This window comes from Bos indicus x Bos taurus, chromosome 20 (assembly GCF_003369695.1).
Source record: "Bos indicus x Bos taurus breed Angus x Brahman F1 hybrid chromosome 20, Bos_hybrid_MaternalHap_v2.0, whole genome shotgun sequence".
Taxonomy (NCBI): domain Eukaryota; kingdom Metazoa; phylum Chordata; class Mammalia; order Artiodactyla; family Bovidae; genus Bos; species Bos indicus x Bos taurus.
The window spans coordinates 58388171-58412024 of NC_040095.1; the positions used below are offsets into that span (position 1 = coordinate 58388171).

Sequence of the window (23854 nt, forward strand, 5' to 3'; positions counted from 1 at the left end):
CAATGTCCGGTTGGACCGGGCCGTAGACACAGAACATGGACATGGAGAAAAGGACAAAAAAAAGACAGCAGTGCGTATCTAGTTCTCGCTGAATTTTTGATGCTCTTCAGTAACTGCCAAATTAAAACTAGAGTCGAGGCGGTGGCCCTAAGGAGAAGCGAGCAGGTTCAGGTCAGGGACACAAAAAGTCTAACTGTCTGCAACGTCAGGTCGGTGCCTCGGTCTCTATCCTTGTGAAGGCCTTTCTCTGGGGTGTCGCACCTCTCTATTGTCCTGGGTCGTACTGTATTATTATGGTATTTCTCCTCTCTAATCAGCTGTGTCATAGAAGCGGGAAGGAAAAAAAGATGCCTTGTTTTTAATACGGAGGAGGGCAGTCTAGAGGTACCATGTGGTGGAACATAAATTTTAGAGTTGCACACAAGAATGTCTCCAACATCTCCGGCCAATTCCGTCTGCTGCCTTAGTCATTCTCACGCATTCCTTTCCCAGGATGGGCTCTGGGGCGCACATGCCATGGGAGACCGTGGGACAAAATGAACTGGACAGCGGGAAGGGGCTCACCGCCAAGAGCCAGATGGCTGCTCTGCGTCCCTACTCTGCCACCAGCATCATATGGAACCTGGAGCAGATTACAAATCCACTTTGTGCCTCAGCTTCGCCATCTATGAAGTGGGAATGCTATCGGGACTTGCTGCTTCAGGTCACTGGGAAGATGAATGAAGCACTGTTGGGCAGTGCTCGGTATAGTGTCTGGTCCACAGTAACTGCTCAGAGTCCTGTCACTACTGTGTGTCACACATACAATATGTCACACATATTGTTGTATGTGACAGGAGAGAGATGAGAAGTAAAAATGTGTGCGTTAGGGAAAGTAACCACACACATTACCGTTTAAAAAATTGCGCTGGTTTTCTAAAATCTGGTTGATTTCATGGATCCACGTCTGCCGGACACTTGGACTGGATGAGTGCAGGATGAAGGTCTCCACCACGTCACCCGTCCGCGATGTCAGAGCGAACTTACAGGGATCATTTTCCACGTTTTCCTCCAGGCAAAGGCAGCTCACCTTAAAAAAAAAAAAAAAGAAAAAGCATTATTCACAATGGCCGAAAGGCAGAAGCAAACCAAGTTTCCATCAACAGATGGATGAATAATCAAACGTGGTCTGTATACACAGTGGACTATTATACAGCCTTTAAAAAGGAAGGACATTCTGTCACAGGCTACACCACAGGTGAGCCTGGAGGCCACTGAGCTACATGAAATGAGCCAGTGGGAGAAAGTCCAGCACCGTGATGACTCCCTTTGGATGAGGCACAGAGTATTGTTTAATGATGATGGAGCTCTACTTTTATAAGATGAAGAGTCCTGGAGATAGATGGTGGTGATGGTTGGCTGACAAGTGTGAACGTACGTAACACCAGAGGGCTGGACACTGACAAACAGTTAAGATGGTAAATTGTATGTGTCGGGAAAGCCTCCTGGAGAGAGGAATGGCTACCCACTCCAGTATTCTTGCCTGGAGAATTTCACGGACAGGAGGAGCCTGGTGAGCTACAGTCCATGGGGTTGCAAAGGGTATGCCATGACTGAGCAACTAACATTTCACTATGAAACAAACAAACAAACAAACAGAAGCACAAAGTGCAAGTGCAAAGTAACGCTCCTCTTGGGTCAAAACTGAAACCGCCACTCTTTGGCTGGGCTGCCCTTTTTACCACCTCCAAAATTAGTATCTCGAAGCTTTTTAATGATTCTTTTAACTCAGGTCTATGGGGATCACCAGGAATTTAACGAGTAGCTTCAACACTTAACTAGAATGTTAATCTGCTGGGACCTGGGGTCTCCTCATCTCACTCTTGGTTTGTTCCTTTACAGGACTCGGGGCCATTGGCAGTCTTGTCTTTTTCTTCTGTCGGAGAGCAAGCCACCCCGGGGCAAAGACTGCCTGCCTTGTCCAGCCCTACGGCCCCCTGCCTGGTTCTGAGTGCAGAGAAGATTCTTGCTGAATGGAGAAGAGAAAAAGGTAAGCTATCCTCTCGAAATCCATGCCTCTGAACTTGAATAATTCACATGGTCCTAGAGAAGGTGGAGCCAAAAAAACTAGCAAAGGTGAGGCCTTCTCACCGTGGTAAAAATGAACGCTGTAGCCATACGCCCCCCATCAGCCACTGGGGAACTCAGACAGCAGAGGATGGAGTGAATTTAAAGGGTGTGAAAAGTATTAGAAAATTCTCTAAATATTTAATGAAGATCAGAATTTGTTGCTATTCAGTCTCTATGTAGTGTCTGACTCTTTGAGACCCCATGGACAGCAGCCCACGCCAGGCTTCCCTGTCCTTCACCATCTCCTGGAGCTTGCTCAAACTCCTGTCCACTGAGCTGGTGATGCCATCCAACCACCTCATCCTCTGTTGCCCTCTTCTCCTGCCTTCAATCTTTCCCACCATCAGGATCTTTTTCAATGAGTCAGCTCTTCACATCAAGGTGGCCAAAGTATTGGAGCTTCAGCTTCAGTCCTTCCAAAGAATAGTCAGGGTTGATTTCCTTTAAGATTGACTGGTTTGATCTCCTTGCAGTACACAGGACTCTCAAGAGTCTTCTCCAACACTATAGTTCAAAAGCATCAATTCTTCGGCACTCAGCCTTCTTTATGGTCCAACTCTCACATCCATACATGACTACTAGAAAAACCATACCTTTAACTCTACGAACCTTAGTTGGCAAAATAATGTCTCTGCTTTTTTAATATGCTGTTTAGGTTTGTTGCAGCCTTTCTTCCAAGGAGCAGGAATGATTGGGACATGTCATCATTAAAAAGGACACATTTTTTCAGTGTACCGGGTATATGCATTAGTGCTTGAGAAAACAGGCAAACATGAGCTACCTTGATACTGTTCTTGAACAGGAATCCTGGCATGGAGAAGCCCTTTTTTTTATCCAGCGGCTCACTGAAAATGACGATCTGCTCGAAGAGGAACACCCGCCTCTCTTTGCAGCGAGGCAGCAGCCCCGTGTCCTGGTCCATGACCAAGAACGTGTCCTGCAGGAGCAGCTTGCCCTGGGCCACGATCTTACCCTGGAATGTGGAGAAGGGTGCAGAGGAACAGGAGAAGAAAACATTGCATTCAAAGTTAAGACACTGGAAATTTTGTTTTCTTTAGTTTTCCTCCCACAGAATGATGTATTTTCTTGTATTAATTTATGGAGTGTAACATTTCTTTTAGTATAATAACGTCTTAGAGCTAAACAGAAAAATCATCTAAATAAAATCCTTGCCAGCTCTTGTGTAACCCCTGGCCTCAGTTACAGTCAGAGACTGAAAGTGGACGGAAGGGTGTAGTTCGCAGCGGAAGAGTACTTCTCAAGGGGCGGTCCACGGCCAGGTGCCGCTAGCACCCTGGGTGGGACCTGCTCACAGATGCTCAGGAGCCCTCCAGGAGAGCCCATCTGTGTGTGTGTGTGTGTTTCGGAGAACTCCAGCACCAGCATGTTAAACTAAACCCACTCCTCTAGCGAAACAGTAAGCAAGAAAAAGAAAAACTCCCGTCTCCTTACTCGACAATCAAACTGGGGGAAAAAAAAAAAGGATTCTGGGCTCTGGACATCCTCATGCTAGTAGGTAGTACGTAATCTGAGTGGTCTGGCAACTCAGAGAGAAGTCTGTGACTAACGGGGAGCCCAGGGACCTGGAGTCAGGCTCCTGGGGCTGACAGATGAGATGGACGGGCCCCTGCTCATCGTGCCGGGGAAGGAGGCTCGCTCCTCCGCAGCAGAGGGTCCTGGAGACAGAGCAGAGGCCTGCCTGCTCCTGCCATGAGGCGCTGGGCTTTGAGCAGAGGAAGGTCCCCCACAAAAGCAAATTAGATGCACCCAGATAAGCTGAAACATAGTATCACTCAGGTTGAGGGACAGTAAGAGAAGACAGCAAACCAAGCAGAAAGGACCGGCTTTCTGCAGGTGGAGGTCAAGCATCCCAGACACAGCAGCAAGTTTAAAGAGGAGCCACATTACGTCGAAGCCTTGTAGCCTCCCGACGTTCATCATGTCGTTGCAGCGCTTTGGGACGACGCACATGACCTCCACGGCTCTCTGCAGGGTGGGCGGAGGTGGGGAGCAGAGTGAGCCTTCAGTTCCTGGGGCCAGGCTGGAGCACTAACCCTCCAATCCCCCACCTTGTTCAGTTCCTCCCCTGCCCGCCCACGCGTGGACAGAGGGCACGCCCAGGGGGCTCGGGAGACCCCCCCGACCCCACCAGAGACAAGCTGCTTCAGAGACGCACCCAGCGGGGTGTCAGTACCTCTAGTTCTGATGTATCCAGGCTGGCCTTTTTGGAATACTTGAGGAAGTCCTGTAGGAGGAAAACAGACAGAAGGGCATGACAAGGGTGATGGTCACACAGCAGTCCCCTTTCTGATCAGCCACGATGCCAGCCACTGGGCCAGCCTCGTTTTTCTCTCCCAGGAACACAAAGATAAGGTATCCCCAGGCGGACTTCAAGCCACAGGAGCGCAAAGTCAGGGCCAACTGATCTAAGCAGGTCGTGGTTCCTGTTTCACCCCAAGATAGGCGCTCATCTCTCTTTACCTCCAGGTTCTAAGTTTTATGTGTGAAGGGATCTCGCCACCTCCAACAGTCACTTTTACCATGGAAAATGGCTTGACTTTGTCTTCAGGGGTGCTGAGGAATTTGAATCACTCAAGGGCGGTTGCTGAGCCCACAGAGAGGAACTGGCAGGGACTAAACGTTTAATCTGAAGCCCCAAGGAGACAGAAAACCTGTAAGTGGGTCAAGTATTCAAGATCCGTGGTGGGGAGAAAAAGCTCACTTTCACGGATGTTTTGCGTCAGAACCTGATGTAAATGAAAAATTGAGAGAACAGTATAAGGGCTCGCCTTAAGTTTTAAAAAAACTTACTTGGAAATATTGGAAATCAGAAACAACAAGACTGCTTCATTTTTTTTTTTTTTTTACAGAAAAGATGCTCATCACCTGCCCAGCCCTCTGGTCCCCCTGCCGATGCTCATCACCGGCCCAGCCCTCGGGCCCCTGCCGATGCTCACCACCGGCCCAGCCCTCGGGCCCCGCGGAGCGGGCTCGGGCCGGCGGAGCCTCACCTTCAGCAGTAGCTGGTACTTCGTGATCCTCTGCACGGGTTTGATCAGCAAGTCCGTGAGCTGCAGCCTGTGGCCCAGGCGCTGCTTTAAGTCCTGGGGTTTTGGAGGAGGAAGGAAAGGACTCGAGTGTTGTCTTTTATTCAGTTAGTTATTCTGTTTGACATAACAATTTTATGGTCCATCTAGAAGGAAAACCTTTTCTGTTTTATGAAACCGAAAACCAGTGCTTAACAATCTAGACATCTGAAGAGACTAGCAAGCACAGAAGGTTGAACGTGATTCGTAAGATGTGCTTATTGTTAATCATTTGAAATTTAAACTTAAGAATTACTGGGGCTTAAACAATTTCGCACCCCTGAAAGACATCACTTATATGTGGAATCTAAAATATGATACAAATGAACTTATTTACTAGACAGAAACAGAGTAGTCAGAGAAGACAAATCCATGATTACAAAGGGGACAGGGGGTGAGGGAACGGATAAATTCAGAGCTTGGACCAGCAGAGACACACCACGATATACAACATAAATAATAAGGCGGCTCTGTATAGCACAGGGAACCACACTCAATATCCAGCAATAAATCACAGTGGAAAAGAACACATGCACATATACAGGTATGTATATATGTATAGCTAAATCACCCCCACTGTATATCAGAAACCAATACAACACTTTGAATCAACTATACTGAATGCTGCCTTTTAAAAGGCACTTTCCAGTCCCTGTAACTCAGAAATGCTAACTACATGGTAGGAGAGATGATGAGAAAAGAGGCCACACTGCACACGGCCCGCCAGTACTGTGCCACCGCTCGCGTTTCAGCTTTCTGAGCTGTTTTTCAGAGCATCTTCTATGCTTGCCTAAAAAGGCCTTTTTTTCAATTGCTTACTTTTATTGATACAAATATTTCATTTCTAGGCTAAAAGTTTAGATCGTGAATTATCCTGCATGTGAAAATGAGCCCTAGTTTGAAATTGATTTTAAAACCTGATTTTTTTTAAGGTTACTCATTTTTTAAAAAGTAATTCTGTTTACTTATTTTGGGTGTGCTGGGGTTTCGCTGCTGCTCAGGCTTCTCTCTAGCTCTGGTGAGCGGGCACTACTCTCCCGTGGCAGCGTGTGGCCTGCTCGTGCCATCCAGTGCACGGATGTCTTGCTGCGGAGCACGGACCGAGGGTGCCTGGGCTCCAGAGCACAGACTCAACAGCTGTGGCTCCCGGGCTTAGTTGCTCCTCGGCATGTGGCATCTTCCCGGGCCAGGGATCGAACTGGTGTCTCCTGCACTGGCAGGCAGATTCTTTACCACTGAGCCACCAGGGAAGCCCCAAGCCCCTGACTTTAGCCGTGACCCCAGTGCTCTGAATGCTGAGGGATGTGATCACAGGTTGAATTTATACTCACTTCTCTGGTTTACAAGAAAGAAATACAAGTTCAGGACTCTTATAACTGAGGCTAGTTTCTTGACGATTGCTTAATCTCATGGGAAACGAATTTTTGGAAATCAACTGTAACCAATGATTCAGAACTGCTTTGTAACTGAGTCTTACCTCAAAAAAGGTGTCAATGTATTCTGAGACAATGTGTTCAGACTTTGGTTTATTTTGGCAATAAACTATGTACATGTGCAACCTTCTCTCCTAGGAAAGGAAGGCAAACAGGTGGGTTAGAACACAGGAAGCACGTGCACGGTGTCAGTGCATTCGGAAAGCAACTGTTCTCTCGAGAAAACCGCATGGTTAGGCTCTTGGGAGCACATCCCAGGTTCCTGATGCTGGCTCCAAAAACAGCCCTTCTTTGTCTTTCCCTCATATATATCAAACCCCACGCTTTACCTGGGAAAACACCAGGGGCGGGGAAAGCACGCAGTTCTTGGTATTAAACCAAGAATCGCTTTCCCACCTTCAAATCCTGCCAGTGGCTCCGGGAAGCCTGGCTTTTTTTTTTTTTGAACGAGGTTAGAAAAAGCTCTTTAGTCTTAAATACTGAAGGCAGTCTTAAATACTGGGCCATGACTTCCTGCACTGACCCTCAAAGTGTGCTGTACACACCCCTGGGGTCCTGAAGGCCTCCTGGGGACCCATCAGGTCAAACTATTTTCAAATAATACTAAGTTGTCACCCTCTTCTTTTCATCTGCAGTGATGTGCAAAACCGGTGGTGGGAGAAACTGCTGGCATTTTAGCAAGTATCCCTCACCACGGCACACACCAGCTTCAGCTAAGACTGTCCTTGATGAACTGATAAAAATTCATTGTATTAAGACTCAACCACGGGCTATACGCCTTTCTAACCTTCCTGTGATAAGACTGGGGTCCTGGTGACACGCCTGCCTCGTGTGACAGCAGGTGCAGCAGCGCCCTCGTGTGGCTGAGCCATGAGCTGAACCAGCTGCTTGTTTTTACTTAAAAGCCTCAAGGACTATAATTACTTATGCGTGGGTATCTGCTAGACCCTTTCCTGAACATGGATAAAATAAGCCTGTTGTTTCAAGGCAAACAACCTGCAATGTCTATTAATAATGAAAAATGAAGCTTTCAAGCAAAAAATTAACATTTTGGAGAATGTGGATCTGCCATCTTGAACTTGACCATGAAAACGAAAGTGAAAGTCACTCGGTCTTTGCGACCCCAGGGACTATACAGTCCATGGAATTCTCCAGGCCACAATACTGGAGTGGGTAGCCTTTCCCTTCTCCAGGGAATCTTCCCAACCCAGGGATCAAACACAGGTTTCCCACACTGTAGGCTGATTCTTTACCAGCTGAGCTACCAGAACTTGACAATACTTAAAAGATTTTTGTGAAGAGATGGGTGGTGATATGAACAAATCTGATTTTTTCTTTTTTTGGCAGCGGGGATACTGTTCATTGAAATAGTTCACCATCTGGAAGATCTGTCTCAATCAGTGGGTCAGGGTTTTCCAAAAGACCAATACAGGATGTCAGGAGCTGGTGCAGAAGGGAAAGTGTCTTTAACAGCAAAATGGCTCTAAGGCTTTCAGGGCAACAGAAGTGAGGTCACCAGTGGGTTTTCAGATTCCATGTTGCAACTAACCTTTAAGAAATTCTCACTTGAGTTTTGGTGCAGTATCTCAGAAAACTGTCTATAAATTATCTGAAAAGGCTATTAAAATACTCATTCCTTTCTAACCAAATATCTATGTGAGGACAGATTTTTTTCCCCCCATAAATTTTAACTAAAAATTTATTTTTAGTTAGGTTCAATACAGAAACAAGATATAAACATGCATCTGTCTTCTATTAAGCCAGACATTAAGGAGATGTGCAAAAATACAAAAGCTCTGGTCACTTTGAAAATATAGTAATTTTCCCTAAAAACCAAACCAAACCAAAAATGCCCCTTTATTCTTAATGTGCTTATTGAATTAATTTGTTTGTCTTATTGCCACAGCATGCAGCATGTGGGATCTTAGTTAACCAACTAGGGATGGAACCCACATCCCCTGCAGTGGAAGCATGGAGTCTTCACTGCTGGACTGCCGGCAGGTTCCAACATGCGTACCTTAGATTTACAAATATTTGGTTACTACATTAAACCTGCACGTCTAGGTGCATCACTATCTGCACCAGCACTTCTTTGCCCAAAGATGTTTCCAAATGGTCCTGCTGCTGGTCTGGCTCTGGTCCCCTGCGGACCATCTTGGCCTGTTTGTGAGCTAAACAGCCAACCCAGGCCAGCTGACTGGGAAAGCAGACCGTTCGCATGTAGAAGAGCAGTGGGGGATTTGAATCCAACCAGCTGACACTGTACGGTTTGATTTCATTCTCAATATAAGCATTTCTGTAAACTGCCAGTGAGTTCTCCTTTCATCTGACAAGCCAATTACTAAATATGACAATACAGAAGAGAATATAAATAATGCTTCTGTACTTACATGTTTAACAAAAAGGGATCCTAGTTTTTCCGGATCTTCAAGGCACTTCTCCAACTCTCCTAAAAAAAAGCTGCAACGAAAGGAGAAATATTAGAACCATCTCCGATTTGGCCTTCTAATTTTAGACTGAGGTTTAAATTTTCAAAATAGTCTGTTTTGACATTAGCAATCTGGAAGTGTAAAGTATATGTTTAGCCAATACAACGAACACTAAACGTTTTGTTAGGACAGAAAGCAGAAAGAGATACAATTTACAACAGTTTAAAAAGGTTAAGTCAGAGCAAGACACCTCTTGACTGGCAACCTTCCCTTCCTCTGGAAAGTCCACATTTCTGTTTCATTTTTTAAAATGACTCAAATAATAAAATCTCATCTGAATATGGGGTAAAAAAAATGCTTCAAAGCAGTTGGTCATTTTTCTTTATCTTGGTCTGCATACCTGTGAATTTCATATTCTTTCCATGGTCATTTTTAAGAGGCTCAAATCTGAATGTAATCTGTGACAGCTTTGAGGTTTTCTTTAAAAAATAAAAGTTTTCTCAAATATTATCAAAATCAACTTCTAGGTTGCAAATATTAGGTCCCGTTAAGATAAAATTGGGGTTCCCAGGTGGTGCAGTGATAAAAAATCTGCCTGCCAATGCAGGAGACACAAGAGATGCAGGTTCAATAGCTGGGTCGGGAAGATCCCCTGGACAAGAAAGTGGCACCCACTCCAGTACTCTTGCTGGGAAATTCCATGGACAGAGGAGCCTGCTGCGCTACAGTCTATGGGGATACAGGAGTTGGACATGACTGGGCACACAGCATACACACAAGATCAAAAGTAGGTATAACCATAGAAACAAAACAAAACGGACGACTGCTCTTCACTTTGTCTGGACTAGAGCTGTTGGTGAGACGTATGCCCACCTTAGCTCTCACTTCCATATGTTGATATCTGTAGCTTGGATTTTCCTGACCTGCAAGCCAGCACACCAATGAATGCCATGTTGAACTGCCTTGCATTTGAGGATGCAATATCCTCTAGTTCTGCACATATCATGCAGACACGGTATCTCCAGGGGCAATTTCTCTGTCTGGTCATCCCAGCAGCTTGGCGCTGTTTCCCCTTTTCTGTCATAGCTTAAGAACCAGCCTTGGGACCAGAGGACTAGATAATGGCACCAACTATACCTTTAAAAAGTTGGTTTCACTACAGATCAGGACAGGTGTGGCAAGGTACTGGAATCAGATTTGATTTTCATGGGCAACCGTGTCTACTTTCCCCATGAATGCTGACTTGAAAAATAACTCTTTCATGGTAATTTGTATTTATTACACAGGTGGCTGCAATTTTAACTACAAACACTCATCAAGGCTTACTCTATGCAGGTATTGTTCGAAGTGCTTTACGTGTGTGTATTAACTCAGTCACTCCATAAAAACCCCACGAGGAGGGTAACACAGTGACCCAAATGAAGGATGGAGGCAGACAGCTCAGGGTCAGGACCAGACTATGAACCCAGATTGTCAGACTCTGTACCCAGGCCTCCAGCCCCACCTTCCCCCAACGCCCTGGGCCCCTGGATGGACCAGCATGAAGAAGGTAAGGGACTTCCTCGTGCCATGAAACGCAACCGGAAAATTCCTCAGCAAAGCAGTACTTCCTCTGCAACAGCTGCCTGCACGAGGCTATACAGGTAGTGAAATGAAATGAATCAACAAATGTCCTCTCCCACCCCTGACAAGCCTGTGATGCAGCTCGGCGGTGATCACACACTGCCCACGGTCGGGCACGGGGTGTATTTTACGTACTCTCTGTGCCAGTCGTAAATCTGATGGATGTTGCCAAACACAATCTTGTCTTTGCCTTTCATGTCGTCAGGAACACCATCTTCTTTCATAAGTGCCATGTAGCCCTAAAAGTAAATATTTAAAGATAAGGTTATTTCATTGAACATGTTTGAATTAAGCAGTGGTTTACTGACTGAGTCACAGAGGACAAAGCAGACATACGCACTGTCTCCTAAACCAACTGTTTAAGAACAAAAGCCTTTTGAGAAATACGTCCTTAACTGGCCCGTGAAAATACAGTCACATTCATTGCCATGACTTTCTCTCCCTGAACTGTTTAGCACTCAAAGATCAAAACTCTTCTGAGGAACTGGAAAGTTTAAATAAATGTAAATGATTTCATAAAACAAATCATCTTGTCAGCTTGTAAATATTAAATTTTTGGCATGAAGCGTATTTCCTCTGTTCTTAGTACTGATCTGATATAAACAGATTTTCTTTTCTTTTTGGATTATCTACATAATTTGTTAAATAAGGATTTAATAATATACTTTCCATAAATTGATTTCTAACCCCAGCTAGTTAACTATGTTGCTAAAATGTGGTTTAAAACTTCTATATAACTCAGATGGGATTCAGCCTATACAGGAGGCTCTGAAGTTACTGCTGGAGTGATGACGGATATGTCATGCATGTTTAATCTTTTGTTATGCAATTAACTGTAATAGCTATTACTCTTCATGGAATGTCCATCCAAAAAGTATTGCCTTGTACATATTTGCAAAGCTGAAAGAATAAATGGTAAAGTTTTATTTTACAAAAATAGCTTTTTGATCAGTTGAGTTTACTAATATGATGATGCCCTGAACTTAATGTAGGGACAAGGCCAGAGATGACTCTTGATTTCGGATGAAAGGCAGTGGCTTTGCTATGGTTACAAATTGCAGAGTAACTTCTGGTCAGTGAAATGGTGACATATTCGTTCTGTGAAAACTACAAGCAAATGGCCTGGGGTGGCAGCCACTGACCAAGCTCCACACCCAAGGGGGATTCAGGATGTAACAGAATCCAGAGCTGGTCACACTGACTTTTCAACCACAGATACCCTCATTTCCATGGTGATGCCCACCCTCTTATAAAATAATCAAAGGCCAGATTTCCATACCAGAAATTCTTTTTTTTGGAGATAACATTTATAAACTTCAACTATATTAAAAAAGGAGACTCTGTCAAGATGCACTGTTCAAAAGAGAAGTCTTTAAAAGTTATTAAGATTAAGATATTTGGCTAAATTTTATTTTTCAGAAATATTTTGTTGGTCGTTTTACTGTTTTGTTTTAGTCAAACATGTTTTCAAGGCTTTTGAGAAACTATCAGCATTCGACTGTCCAAATGAACACCCTTCTGACAAGCCTCAGAGCTAGCTGATAGAGGTTATTTATCTCTGAAAGTACACACCTCCACCACACAGCCGAGGTCCCGCACATAGTCACGCTCTGTCTCCACTAATTCTTGTAAAACGTAGCTGAAAAAAGGGAGGGACAAAACAGTGTTTACAATCCACCATCTAAGGAATTTTCTGATGAAACTCTCACACTTTTTCTTTCATCAGGTCGGATTCTGCAGGGGCTGTGAAGTAACCTAACAAACTTGCACTTTGGGTCCCCAACCACTAACAAGTTCACGTGGGTGACCCACAGGGACTGCAGAGGTCACAAAGGACCTCCCGTTCGGGGTGCACTCCTGTCACCGGACTCTGACCGTGTGGACGATGACTGAGAGAAGCCAGGACACAGCTCTGCTATGAAGCCAAGACATTAAAGGAAGCCGGTCTTCTGCTTCTTTGTGCTTTAACGCTTGAGTCATTTTAAGCTTTTCTGGATATACAAAAGAAATTTAACTCAGATGTTTAAAGCCTTGCGTCTGAACACATCATTCAGAAATGTTCCTTTCAGTAAGGATCAGTAACCGTTTAAAGCCACTTAGATAACAGAAGACAATCACTTGATTAGTTATGGCTGCTGCTGCTCAGTCACTTCAGTCGTGTCCGACTCTGTGCGACCCCACAGACGGCAGCCTACTAGGCTCCTCTGTCCCTGGGATTCTCCAGGCAAGAACACTGGAGTGAGTTGCCATTTCCTTCTCCAATGCAGGAAAGTGAAAAGTGAAAGTGAAGTCGCTCAGTCGTGCCTGACTCTTAGCGACCCCATAGACTGCAGCCTACCAGGCTCCTCTGTCCATGGGATTTTCCAAGCCAAGAGTATTGGAGTGGGCTGCCATTAGTTATGGCAAACCACCTCAATTGACCTGTAAAAGTTAATTGGCTGATTGGTTTGTTTTTTCATTCAACCAGCACCTCCTATGCACCTGAAGTCACTCTAGATACTGGGATACAGGATCAATCAAACCAAATCTCTGTGTTCATGCAGCTGGGAAATTTCGTCCTCTTCTCCAAATATAATTTTAAGCCTTTTGTAATATTTTTCAGGACTTTTTAACTGAAACCGAAAAATTCTACCATGAAGGTATGTTTCGTGTTTCTGGGACTGCATTTAATTCTACACTGCCTTCTTTCTTCTTTACTACTGTGTGGGTAACGGGGCTGCCCAGGTGGCGCAGTCATAATGAATCCACCTGCCAACGCAGGAGACACAAGAGCAGCAGGTTCAATCCCTGGGTCAGGAAGATCCCCTGGAGGAGGAAATGGCAATCCACTTCAGTATTCTTGCCTGGGAAATCCCATGGACAGAGAAGCCTGGCGGGCTACCATCTGTGAGGCCGCAGAGAGTCGGACACGACTAAGCACCAGAGCACACATGCACGTATATACTGGACAGTACAGCAGTTTCTCACCAGCAGTGACAGAAGAGATTCTCCCACCACTCTTATTCCCAAATCAAGTACAATGCAGAAATAAAAGAGTGAGAGCTGCGGCTATGCCTCACCGCACCCTCCTGAGGCTCTGAACACTTTGCAAACACACGTACGCGTGGCGCACGTGGTAAAGAACCCGCCTGCCAAACGCAGAAGACTCGCAAGAGGCTCAGGTTCGATCCCTGGGTCGGGAAGATCCCCTGGAGGAGGGCAGACAACCCACTCCAGTTTTCTTGCCTGGAGAATCCCATGGACAGAGGAGCCTGGTGGGCTACAGTCCATGGGGTCACAAAGAGTCTGACATGACTGAAGCGACTTAGCAGGGCACGCTCGTCTAACTGCTCAGCGAAGAGACCCTGGGTCTCCTCCTGCGACTCTGAGAGGACCGGGCCACAGTTCTGAAGATGGCAGGGCCAGCAGGGGAGCCCCCGAGCGCTGACAACTAGAACACTGGGGTCTTACTGGCGTCTCTTTAAAGAGCTGGACTTCCTCTCTTCCATCTCATCGATGGGTGAGGAGGAGGACAGCAGGGAGTTGTCTGAAGGGTTGAAGGAGGGGCTGCTGCTGTCCCCCTGGTCGACGAGGAGCGAGCTGGGACGATCCTCCAGAGCCTGGAAAAAATCAGAGCAACAATCATGCCTCCCACCTACATCGCCCAGGAGGCTGAAATTAGGACCAGGAGGTCTCCTACATCAGAATACACAGCAGGCCTAGCCTGTGACACCGCAGAACCTATGGGTGTAAAGTCACAAGAGTGTTTAACAACAAAAGCCCCAGCATTCATTAAAGACTGAGTAACAGGGAAGTCAGAACGCTAAGTGCAGTGAATTTATGTCTATTAATATATTCTGTTCCTAGTTACCAAATAATTAGGAACAAAACATTTGGTTCACATCACAGACTGCACCCATTTCAAATCTGGTCATTTTCTGTTCAGTTACATTCCTGCCCCATGAAAGCACAACCATTTCAGAAGCGTGTGCAGTCACCTCCGTTTGGGCTGGCACACCCCGACACACTGCCCACACTCCCTGCTGGTGACTACGCAGCAGCATCAGCAAACCTGTATTTTAATTTAAAGAATCAATTTGTTTCTTGACTATCCGTGAAGCCTTGACTCATGCTTCCATGCACATAACTCATGCGGCTAAAATTCATCTCCATTTCTGTGACCCTCACAACTTCTTTCTTCTATAGGAAGTGGTTGTCCTGCTGGCCTCAATTACTTGTCCACAACTCTGTCCCTCACTGGATTTTAGTTCCTGCAGGTGACGTTTTCATTGTTGAGATCCTCTTGAGAACCTCGAATAAATCCATGAAATGACTACTGATGACTTTTTCCCCTGGGTTAGTGTGGCCAGAATCAGCAAATGATTACTTTCTTATTGGTATGTATTAATTTTCTTTCTTAATCAGAATTCACCAAGTTTCTAGGGGTACAAGTGACAGTTCTTTCTTTAATTGAAATATACACAGTTTACTATGCTTGTTAATTTCAGGTATCCAGCAAAGTGACTCAGTTACACATATATGTATGTTTTACACATGCACATACTTGTAAGAATCTGAAAAAGGATATATGTATACCATTTTCCAGATTCTTTTCCACTATAGGTTACTACAAGATACTGAATATAGATTCCTGTGCTATACAATAGGTGCTCGTTGTTTATCTGTTTTATATACAGTAGTGTATATCTGTTAATCCCGAACTCCTAATTTATCCCTCTCTCACCTTCCCCCTTTGGTAATCACAGATTTGTTTTCCATGTCTGTGAGTCTGTTTTGTAAATAAGCTCATCTGTATCATTTTTATCAAGTTCCATATGTAAGTGCTGTCATATGATACTCGTTTCTCTGACTTACTTCACTCTGTATGACAATCTCTAGGTCCATCCATGTTACTGCAAATAGCATTATTTCATTCTTTTCAATGGCTGAGTAATAGTCCATCGTGTGTGCGTGTGTGGGTATACATACCCATCCACCCACACCCACACATATATGTGTGTGTGTATATATCTTCTTTATCTATTCATCTGTCAATGGACACTTGGGTTGCTTCTATGTCTGGTCTATTGTAAATGTTGCTATGAACATTAGAGGGCATGTCTCTTTTCAATTAAGAGCTTTCATCTTTGTTGGATACATGCCCAGGAGCTGGACTGCTGGGTCATATGTTAGCTCTATTTTTAGTTTTTTTTTTTAAAAACCTCCATACTGTTCTCCATAGTGGCTGTACCAAATTACATTCCCACCAATAGTATAGGAAGGTTCCCTTTTCTCCACACCCTCTCCAGCGTTATTTGTTGACTTTTTGATGATGGCTATTCTGAATGGGGTGAGGTCACACCTCAGTATAGTTTTGATTTCTACTTGTCTAATGATTAGCGAGGCTGAGCATCTTTTCACGTGCCCGTGGCCCATCTGTATGTCTTCTTTGGAGAAATGTCTATCTAGGTCTTCTACTCATTTTTTTGATTGGGTTATTTTTTGATATTGAGCTGAATGAGCTGTTTGTATATTTTGGAGACTAATCCCTTGTCAGTTCACATTATTTGCCAATAGATGACAGTTCTTCTGAAACTCCCACAGTGACACAGCTGGACATATAGATGATCAAGAGCTATTTAAGCAATGTAACTGGGGAAAATGTGACGCACTTCTCTTCAAACAAAAAGCCTGATACAAATTACAAGAACACTTAATATTTCCTACCAAATTAAAACCTCTAATACTTGTCCTGTTTCCTGTAAGAGTGACAGGCTGAAGCTGGTATCATCACTAAGCGCGGCTTTGAGGACACCAAGTCTGTTCCTGCAATCTTGTTCATCAAAACCATCAGATCAGATCAGGTCGCTCAGTCGTGTCCTACTCTTTGCGACCCCATGAATCGCAGCACGCCAGGCCTCCCTGTCCATCACCGACTCCCGGAGTTCACTGAGACTCACGTCCATCGAGTCAGTGATGCAATCCAGCCATCTCATCCTCTGTTGTCCCCTTCTCCTCCTGCCCCCAATCCCTCCCAGCATCAGAGTCTTTTCCAATGAGTCAACTCTTCGCATGAGGTGGCCAAAGTACTGGAGTTTCAGCATCATTCCTTCCAAAGAAATCCCAGGGCTGATCTCCTTCAGAATGGACTGGTTGGATCTCCTTGCAGTCCAAGGGACTCTCTCAAGAGTCTTCTCCAACACCACAGTTCAAAAGCATCAATTCTTCGGTGCTCAGCCTTCTTCACAGTCCAACTCTCACATCCATACATGACCACTGGAAAAACCATAGCCTTGACTAGATGGACCTTTGTTGGCAAAGTAATGTCTCTGCTTTTGAACATGCTATCTAGGTTGGTCATAACTTTCCTTCCAAGGAGTAAGCCATGGAGCTGTGCAAACACACCAACTTCTGCTCTCAGTGAATGAAAAGATAGTTAAGGAACAGGGCTCGGTGAGGAAATAGCATTCTTATTTTTAAGTAAACAGCTCTTGACCTCGACTGGAAGCACATGTGCAGCAGCCGGGCCGGGCCGGGTCCACGCGTGCGGGTCCCGGAGGCCGATCTCGGACAGGAGGTTGGAGGATGCGTGGCGGGAGGAGCAGTGCTGTCTGCTGCCCGGATGTGCGAGGAAACAGCTGAAGCTCGTTAGATTTAATGATGGTCACTTCAACGGTGAGGAGAGAGACAGGAAAGAAAGGTTGTAGAGGGCCCTTCACACAGAAGAGGGCTGGGGAGGCACCCGACTTCATGGACACCCGTGAAGGCCCCTCTGGACCCGGCAGCTGCATCCATGGAGCGTGGAGACGTCCCAGAGGTTGTGGACACATTTGTGCCGTCCACTCCCAGACGCCCAACAGCCCCTTCTGGCAACTGTGCTCGAGTAAAACGGCAGGAGCGCTGTCCCAGAACGGAAATCTGATTTGGATGAATTAGTTGTGGGTTCAGTGGGTTTTTGTGGGTAGGTTCTTATCAACTTTCCCTATTCCTTAAATGAAAAGAGAGTATCTATGTAGACCTAACTCTTCAGAGGGCTTTCTGGGTGCCTCAGTGGTAAATAACCTGCCCACCTAATGCAGGAGATGCAAGAGACACAGGTGTGATCCCTGGGTTGGGGAGATCCCCTGGAGAAGGAAACGGCAACCCACTCCAGTATTCCTGCCTGGAGAATCCTATGGGTAGAGGGGCCTGGCGGTCCATGAAGTCCCAAACATTTGGACACGACCAACCAGTCCATTTTGAAGGAGATCAGCCCTGGGATTTCTTTGGAAGGAATGATGCTGAAGCTGAAACTCCAGTACTTTGGCCACCTCATGTGAAGAGTTGACTCACTGGAAAAGACTCTGATGCTGGGAGGGATTGGGGGCAGGAGGAGAAGGGGACGACAGAGGATGAGACGGCTGGATGGCATGACCAACTCGATGGACATGAGTCTGGAAGTGAACTCTGGGAGCTGGTGATGGACAGGGAGGCCTGGTGTGCTGCGATTCATGGGGTCATAAAGAGTCGGACACGACTGAGCGACTGAACTGAACTGAGCAGAAGCACACTCGGCTTCTCTGAGGTTAATGTTGGTAAACTGTATTTTCTTAAGAAACTGCCCATTTCATCCTAGGTTTTCAAATTTACTTTCAAAGAGGTGAAAGAGGTAACGTGTCATGATTATTTCAATTCTCGCTGATCTTTTCTTTATAGATTCTTATTTTGTGAATCTGTTTTTTTTTTTTGCAAAGGTTACCTGAAGTCTGTATGCTTTGCAAAAACAAATCTTAGGTGTTATTATTCCCTTTTTCTGTTTTTCCAACTCATTAATTTCTGTTTTTAGTTCTGTGAATTCAGTCCTTCTGCTTTTTTCCAAAAACAAATTGTACTGTTCTATTATCTTGAGTCAGATGTTTGTTTCACTTATTCTCATTCTTTCTTGGGTTTCTCTTTATATTCAGATCAACCAAGAGAAGAAAGCCCCGAAGTCAGCTGCAGTCCCTGAGGCTGTTGGCTGCTGTCGCCCCCCACCCACACTCAGGAAGCCCACGCTTGCCTGATCAGGAATGTGGAGTAGACAGAAGTGAATTTCAGGGAAGGGCTTGCAGGGTGAGGAGAGCCAGCTCCTTGAACACAGATGGCACAACGGCAGGACACCTTCTCCCGTCACCTCCCCAGTCCACTGCACACACGGCTTTGGGGGGCTAACAATTCAGTGTTTCAATCTGATTGCAAAGTAACGACAGCCTAAGAGATCGCCCGCAGGAAAACAAATGCGGGGTGACATGGCTCCCGTGAGCCGTGCAGGAGTAACTCAGAGTCATGGGGAGCAGATGGCGAGAAGGAGGGTGTTCAGATGATTCACCAGCAGTTTTATCGGCAAAAGCAGTTCTCATTTGAGGATTAGTCACAGGAAACCAAGGCAGAGCTATGTTTCCCTTGAGCCAGAAAAAGAGGGCGGAGTCTAGATTACATTCCATGGAGAATGAAGGAGCAGCGAGTCCACCGTAAAAAGCACAAATGTGGTTCTTCAATGGGGAGGGAAGGCACAAGTTGAGTGCTCGGGTGGAGGGAGCTCGGCTGGAGCTTATCAAACAGCACTCTGTTTACAAACCCCACCTTCCAGCTGAGAGGTGGAAGCAGACAGTAGGAGAATCTGAACCTACATCTCTGATTCCAAACTCACGCCCTCTCCACCCTGCCAACAGCTTTATGCCCATTCACTTCGAAGAGTTGTGAGTAGTAGAAATAACTCAACTTCAACCGATAGAGTTTAATTCTTCAAAACTAAAAAGGGGTAATAAACCATTACGAGCTGAGAGACACGCATAGAACTTCTCTTCATCTGAATTTATGACACATCAACCTCAACCCACTCACAATGGAATCCCTTCAAACAGCTGCAGAACAATGACTAGCAGGTTGACAGAGTGCTGTCTCATAACATTCCTTGGGAGAACAATTTCAATTAGACAAGCATGACTTTAATGATCCTATAACTGTTGTGTATAAATGGCTGTTTCTAAAATGTTTAGGGATGCCTGAAAACTCAATTCAGTATTATTTGAGCATCTTTTTAGACCATTAATCAACTTGTTTCTCAAACAGACAGCCAGGATGTGGCTAAGCTCCATTCATACTGACATGATCCCAAATTTCTGACCAAGTGGAGTTAAGTTCTTGACTTCTCTACCAAGTCCTTGTAGTCTTTCTGTCTAATGGCCTGTCTAACCTCAAAGCTCACCACCACCCGGCTGGGGGTGGGGGCCAATACCTGTCAGTCTGGATTCTGGATGTAATTTCCATTTGACCGAAACAACCAGCCTCATCAGCAGCTGCTTAGGGGTGGGTGGGAGAAGAAACTGGAGTGTGTATATATATATATATATATATATATATATATACACACATATATATATATGAACATAGTACCTAGTTAGTACTAGCTTTGGAAGATAAATTTCTAACTTTAAAGAAGTATAGTTAGCCCATGAACAATGCAGGGTTTGGGACACTGGTCCTCTGTATGTGGTCCCTCAGTATCTGCGGTTCCACGTCTGTGGATTAACCCACTGCACACTATGCTGTCTCTAGTATTCACTGTTGAACTTCTTCATAAGTGGACCTGTGAAATCCAAACTTGGGCTATTTAAGGGTCAACTGTATTTCCTTTTATCTAGCAATTCCAGTGCTAAAAATTTACCCTATAAGTATACTTACATGTAATTATAATCACACATGTAATTAGCATGAATATTTATGCAAAAATAAACGCTGCAGTCCATGGGGTCACAAAGAGTCGGACACGACTGCGTGACTGAACAATTAACAGAAATGAAAATTAAAAACGATAAATCTATACACACACACACATATATATAATGAATTTACTTAAATAAATTATAGTAAACCTCTGTCCCTTATCAGCTGGTCAAGTTTTTACACACTCTGTGTGCCTTGGTTTTCTCGTCTGTAAAATGAGAATATGGCAGTGTGTGCCCCACTCATAGAGCTGTTGAGGGGAGTACACAGAGAGAACGTTGGGAGGGAAGCATATCAAACTGCTCCACAGTGGTTACTCTGGAGAATGGAGTGTGGGAGAGGCTGCGGGCTCTTATTTTAGGAGTGGTGAGTTTTAAAAGATGTAGTAAGGTAGTAGGTATACGAGTCTAAAGAGCTGTTACCATTACTGGTTTTTCTATTTCACAGGAAAACTTAAGAAACAGAAATCTACTGATTTGAATCAGTCAGAAACAATGCATACCTAACTTCAAAGAATCAACATCCGATTTGGGGCTTTTATTAAATGAAGCCATGCTGACCCACTAGGGACAATGGGTCACTAAGAGAATAAAGCCCTGACACAGCAACACAAACCCTTCTCCCTCCTACACTGCAGACCCCAGTGAAGGATCGCAGAGGCAGCCAGAGACCCCCAGTGGCACCTGCGATACCAACGACCCACGAGAATGGGACTGACCACACTGGCTATGACGATGCCAGCACTGCAGACCATGTGGGTCAGGAAAGGGCTGACCATGGCTCCTGGGAGGTCCCTCTAAGCCCCTGGAATGTCCTGCCTGATGAAGTCTGTCTACCTGGGGGTTCTGGCCTCAGATAGACAATCTATATACTCACTGAGTGACTTCTGGTGGGGGCTTTGGGTCATGTGCTATCTTGATCTCCAGAGGAGCAGGGGATGGGGTGAGCCATGTGAGGGGTCAACCTTGTGTATGTGATGGAGCCCAAATAAAAACTCTGACCACCGAGGCTGGAGAGTGGGGTTGGGGGGGTGGGGTGGGCGGTGGTGGCCCTGGTTGGTGTTACCCTGCAGGTATCATTACACACAGTGCGACACTGGGAGAGGCTAGCACTGGGCACGTAACTCCATGGGGAAAGGACAAGGGTGGCCTGAACGTGAGCGTCCCGGACCTGCCCCTGTACATCTTCCCTGGCTGACCTTCACCTCCATCCTTTCACAGGAATGAACTGCAACCGTGGCTTCGCTAAGTTCTGTGAGTCTTCAAGCCAATTACTGAACCTGAGGATCCGTCCTGCAGACTAGAGACCCACCTGTGAGGTCACCCCCCTCCACCCCCGCACCCCAATGCTCCATGAGCCACGTCCAGCCCTGAGGCCTGAGCCCCTAGGAAATCTTACCATCTTGCTTTTCACGAGTTCCTCGATTGCACTGACAAGCTCGGCTGCGCTCGGTGTTTCGGAGCTGGTGGGGCGGACTAATAACCGAGAAGAGGCCTAGAGAGGAAGTTGAGAAAAAGAGAGGGGGGAGGGGGATGCCTCATGTTAGTCACTGGACAGACGGAAAATTCTCCTGCAAGCTCAGCCTCTTTTTAAAAGTAATTCCAGACCAAAAGACCACGAGTTTGTCTTTGTTTGCATTTATTTAAAGCCATCTTTTAAAATTTACAATATTCTGACATGAAACACTAAATAAGACCTGTCTGGGATACATGTGGAAAGCAGACAGAGTCTGGTTTTAATCTGCAGCCATGTCCCATCAGAATGTTTCTCAAAGAGGTGACTGGGCATGGGGGAGGATTCTAACTCTTTTTTCAACTGCTGGCTAGGCTACTGGCTAAGGAGGGAAAGACGGAGATCAACAGAAGAGTGACAGGCTTAAGGGCTAGTGAATGAATCCTTCAAGGAATCGGGAACCAAAAACAGGATACTAAAAATGGCTCTACTGTGCGGATGGGGTTCAAAGAAAGAAGGAAGGAAAGCAAAGGAGCCGGGAGCACTGGCCAGACAGGGAGGAGGGGGACAAGCTCACCATTTTCTGTGCCATCCATTTCCCCAGATTAGTGCAGAGGACAGGAGCTCTGTGGCCTCACAAGCTATCGGATGCCATTTACGGCTAGAGTCGGGGTGTACAGGGCGGACAGGTAAGGGGTCTGCGGGAGGGGCTACTGAGCTCAAGTTTCAGTAATTAGCAAACACGCTGTGTTTGCGGATTACTCGCACCGTTAATTTACTGGAAACTAGAGAGGGGTGTAATATGAACCTTGCTTCATATTAAGGACAGCAGAGATGCATGCAACACACGGCTAGCTGTCCTAACGATGCATGGCTCACGGCAGACACATACGGATCTAAACGTTTACAACGAGGCAGTTACAATGTGGATCCAGATATGCACTTGGCAAAACAAATGTTGGCTTGGTCTAATGAAATCTGGAAGATGAGGTGAAGAAAAGAAGGGAAAAAAAATTCAAATGGAGAGGTAAGGAAACTGAGCCAGAACAGACACAGAACACAAGTCAACATAATGCTGCAGTGAAAGTTTACAAAAAGAGAGAACAGAACAAAACAAAATATTAGTCACAAGATAATATACTCTCTGGGAACATCACTATCGATTTTTGTAAAAGAAGAACTTCTATGGATAATACCCAATGAGGTCATACAATAACCAGAAAGTGATTTTAGCAATTCAGAAGAATATAGTGCCATCCACACTTTAAATGGAGAAAAACACCCTCCTGGTTTGGTGAATAGGCCAAGCAGGCCTGGTACCTCACTGTTTGGCTAACCATTCTGATTTACCCAATTTTAGTTTTCTGCCTTCAGAAAGGTATGGCTTAGAATGCTACGAAACCACTGAGGAGCTCTCAGAGCCCTGCTGCCTGGCGGTGGGTTTGTTCTGGGCAGTGAGAGGTGAGCTCCTCTCATCTCAGGCCACCCTACCCCTCTGCAGCATGGGGTCTGCACCTCGGATGACCCCCAGACTTGGGACTCAAAGCCAAGCTACATTCCTCTGCTAAGACCCACTGCGCGCTGAGAGCCCTGGCAGAGTAGGCGGCAGAGTTCTAAAGAGGAGGGGCCTGAGGTTAAGACTGACGTGTGATCACCCTCGGCCTCAGGGCCGTCAATCACTGGGCTGGGCGGAGCCTGGGTCAGCACCCACGGGCCATCCAGCGAGTGGTGACCGTGTTAGTACGGAGGAGGGAATCAGGGAAGGAAAAAAGTGAAGACGGGGGAAGACTGATGAAAACGTCTGTTTTATTCAGAAAACTTGGTTTCTGCCAAAAAAAAAAAAAAAATCACCAGTAATGACTTCATAGCGTGGTTTTCAACACCTGCCAGTTTGGAGAAGCAGGCTGGGCTGGAACGCCAGAGGATGTACAAGCCAGTTATCAGGTTTCCTTCTTGATATTTTAGGGTTCTACCGCTGGGAGGCACAAAGTAATTTTAG

General features: G+C 45.6%; 1 protein-coding gene across 2 annotated transcripts in view; it reads right to left on the reverse strand.

Annotated features, from left to right (window-relative positions):
• TRIO (trio Rho guanine nucleotide exchange factor) overlaps positions 1–23854 on the reverse strand; it is a 363125-nt gene that overhangs the window by 19625 nt on the left and 319646 nt on the right. For both annotated transcript variants that reach the window (XR_003507150.1, XM_027519979.1), the window contains exons 37-47: positions 21802–21897; positions 14131–14279; positions 12253–12319; positions 10816–10919; positions 9019–9088; positions 6673–6762; positions 5121–5213; positions 4304–4354; positions 4018–4095; positions 2891–3082; positions 892–1069 (exon numbers count right to left, since the gene is read on the reverse strand). Coding sequence is in view for 1 of the 2 variants with exons in the window: in XM_027519979.1 (XP_027375780.1) it covers positions 892–1069; positions 2891–3082; positions 4018–4095; positions 4304–4354; positions 5121–5213; positions 6673–6762; positions 9019–9088; positions 10816–10919; positions 12253–12319; positions 14131–14279; positions 21802–21897 (1168 nt within the window). In the remaining variant the exon portion in view is untranslated. The remainder of the gene's footprint in view (positions 1–891; positions 1070–2890; positions 3083–4017; positions 4096–4303; positions 4355–5120; positions 5214–6672; positions 6763–9018; positions 9089–10815; positions 10920–12252; positions 12320–14130; positions 14280–21801; positions 21898–23854) is intronic.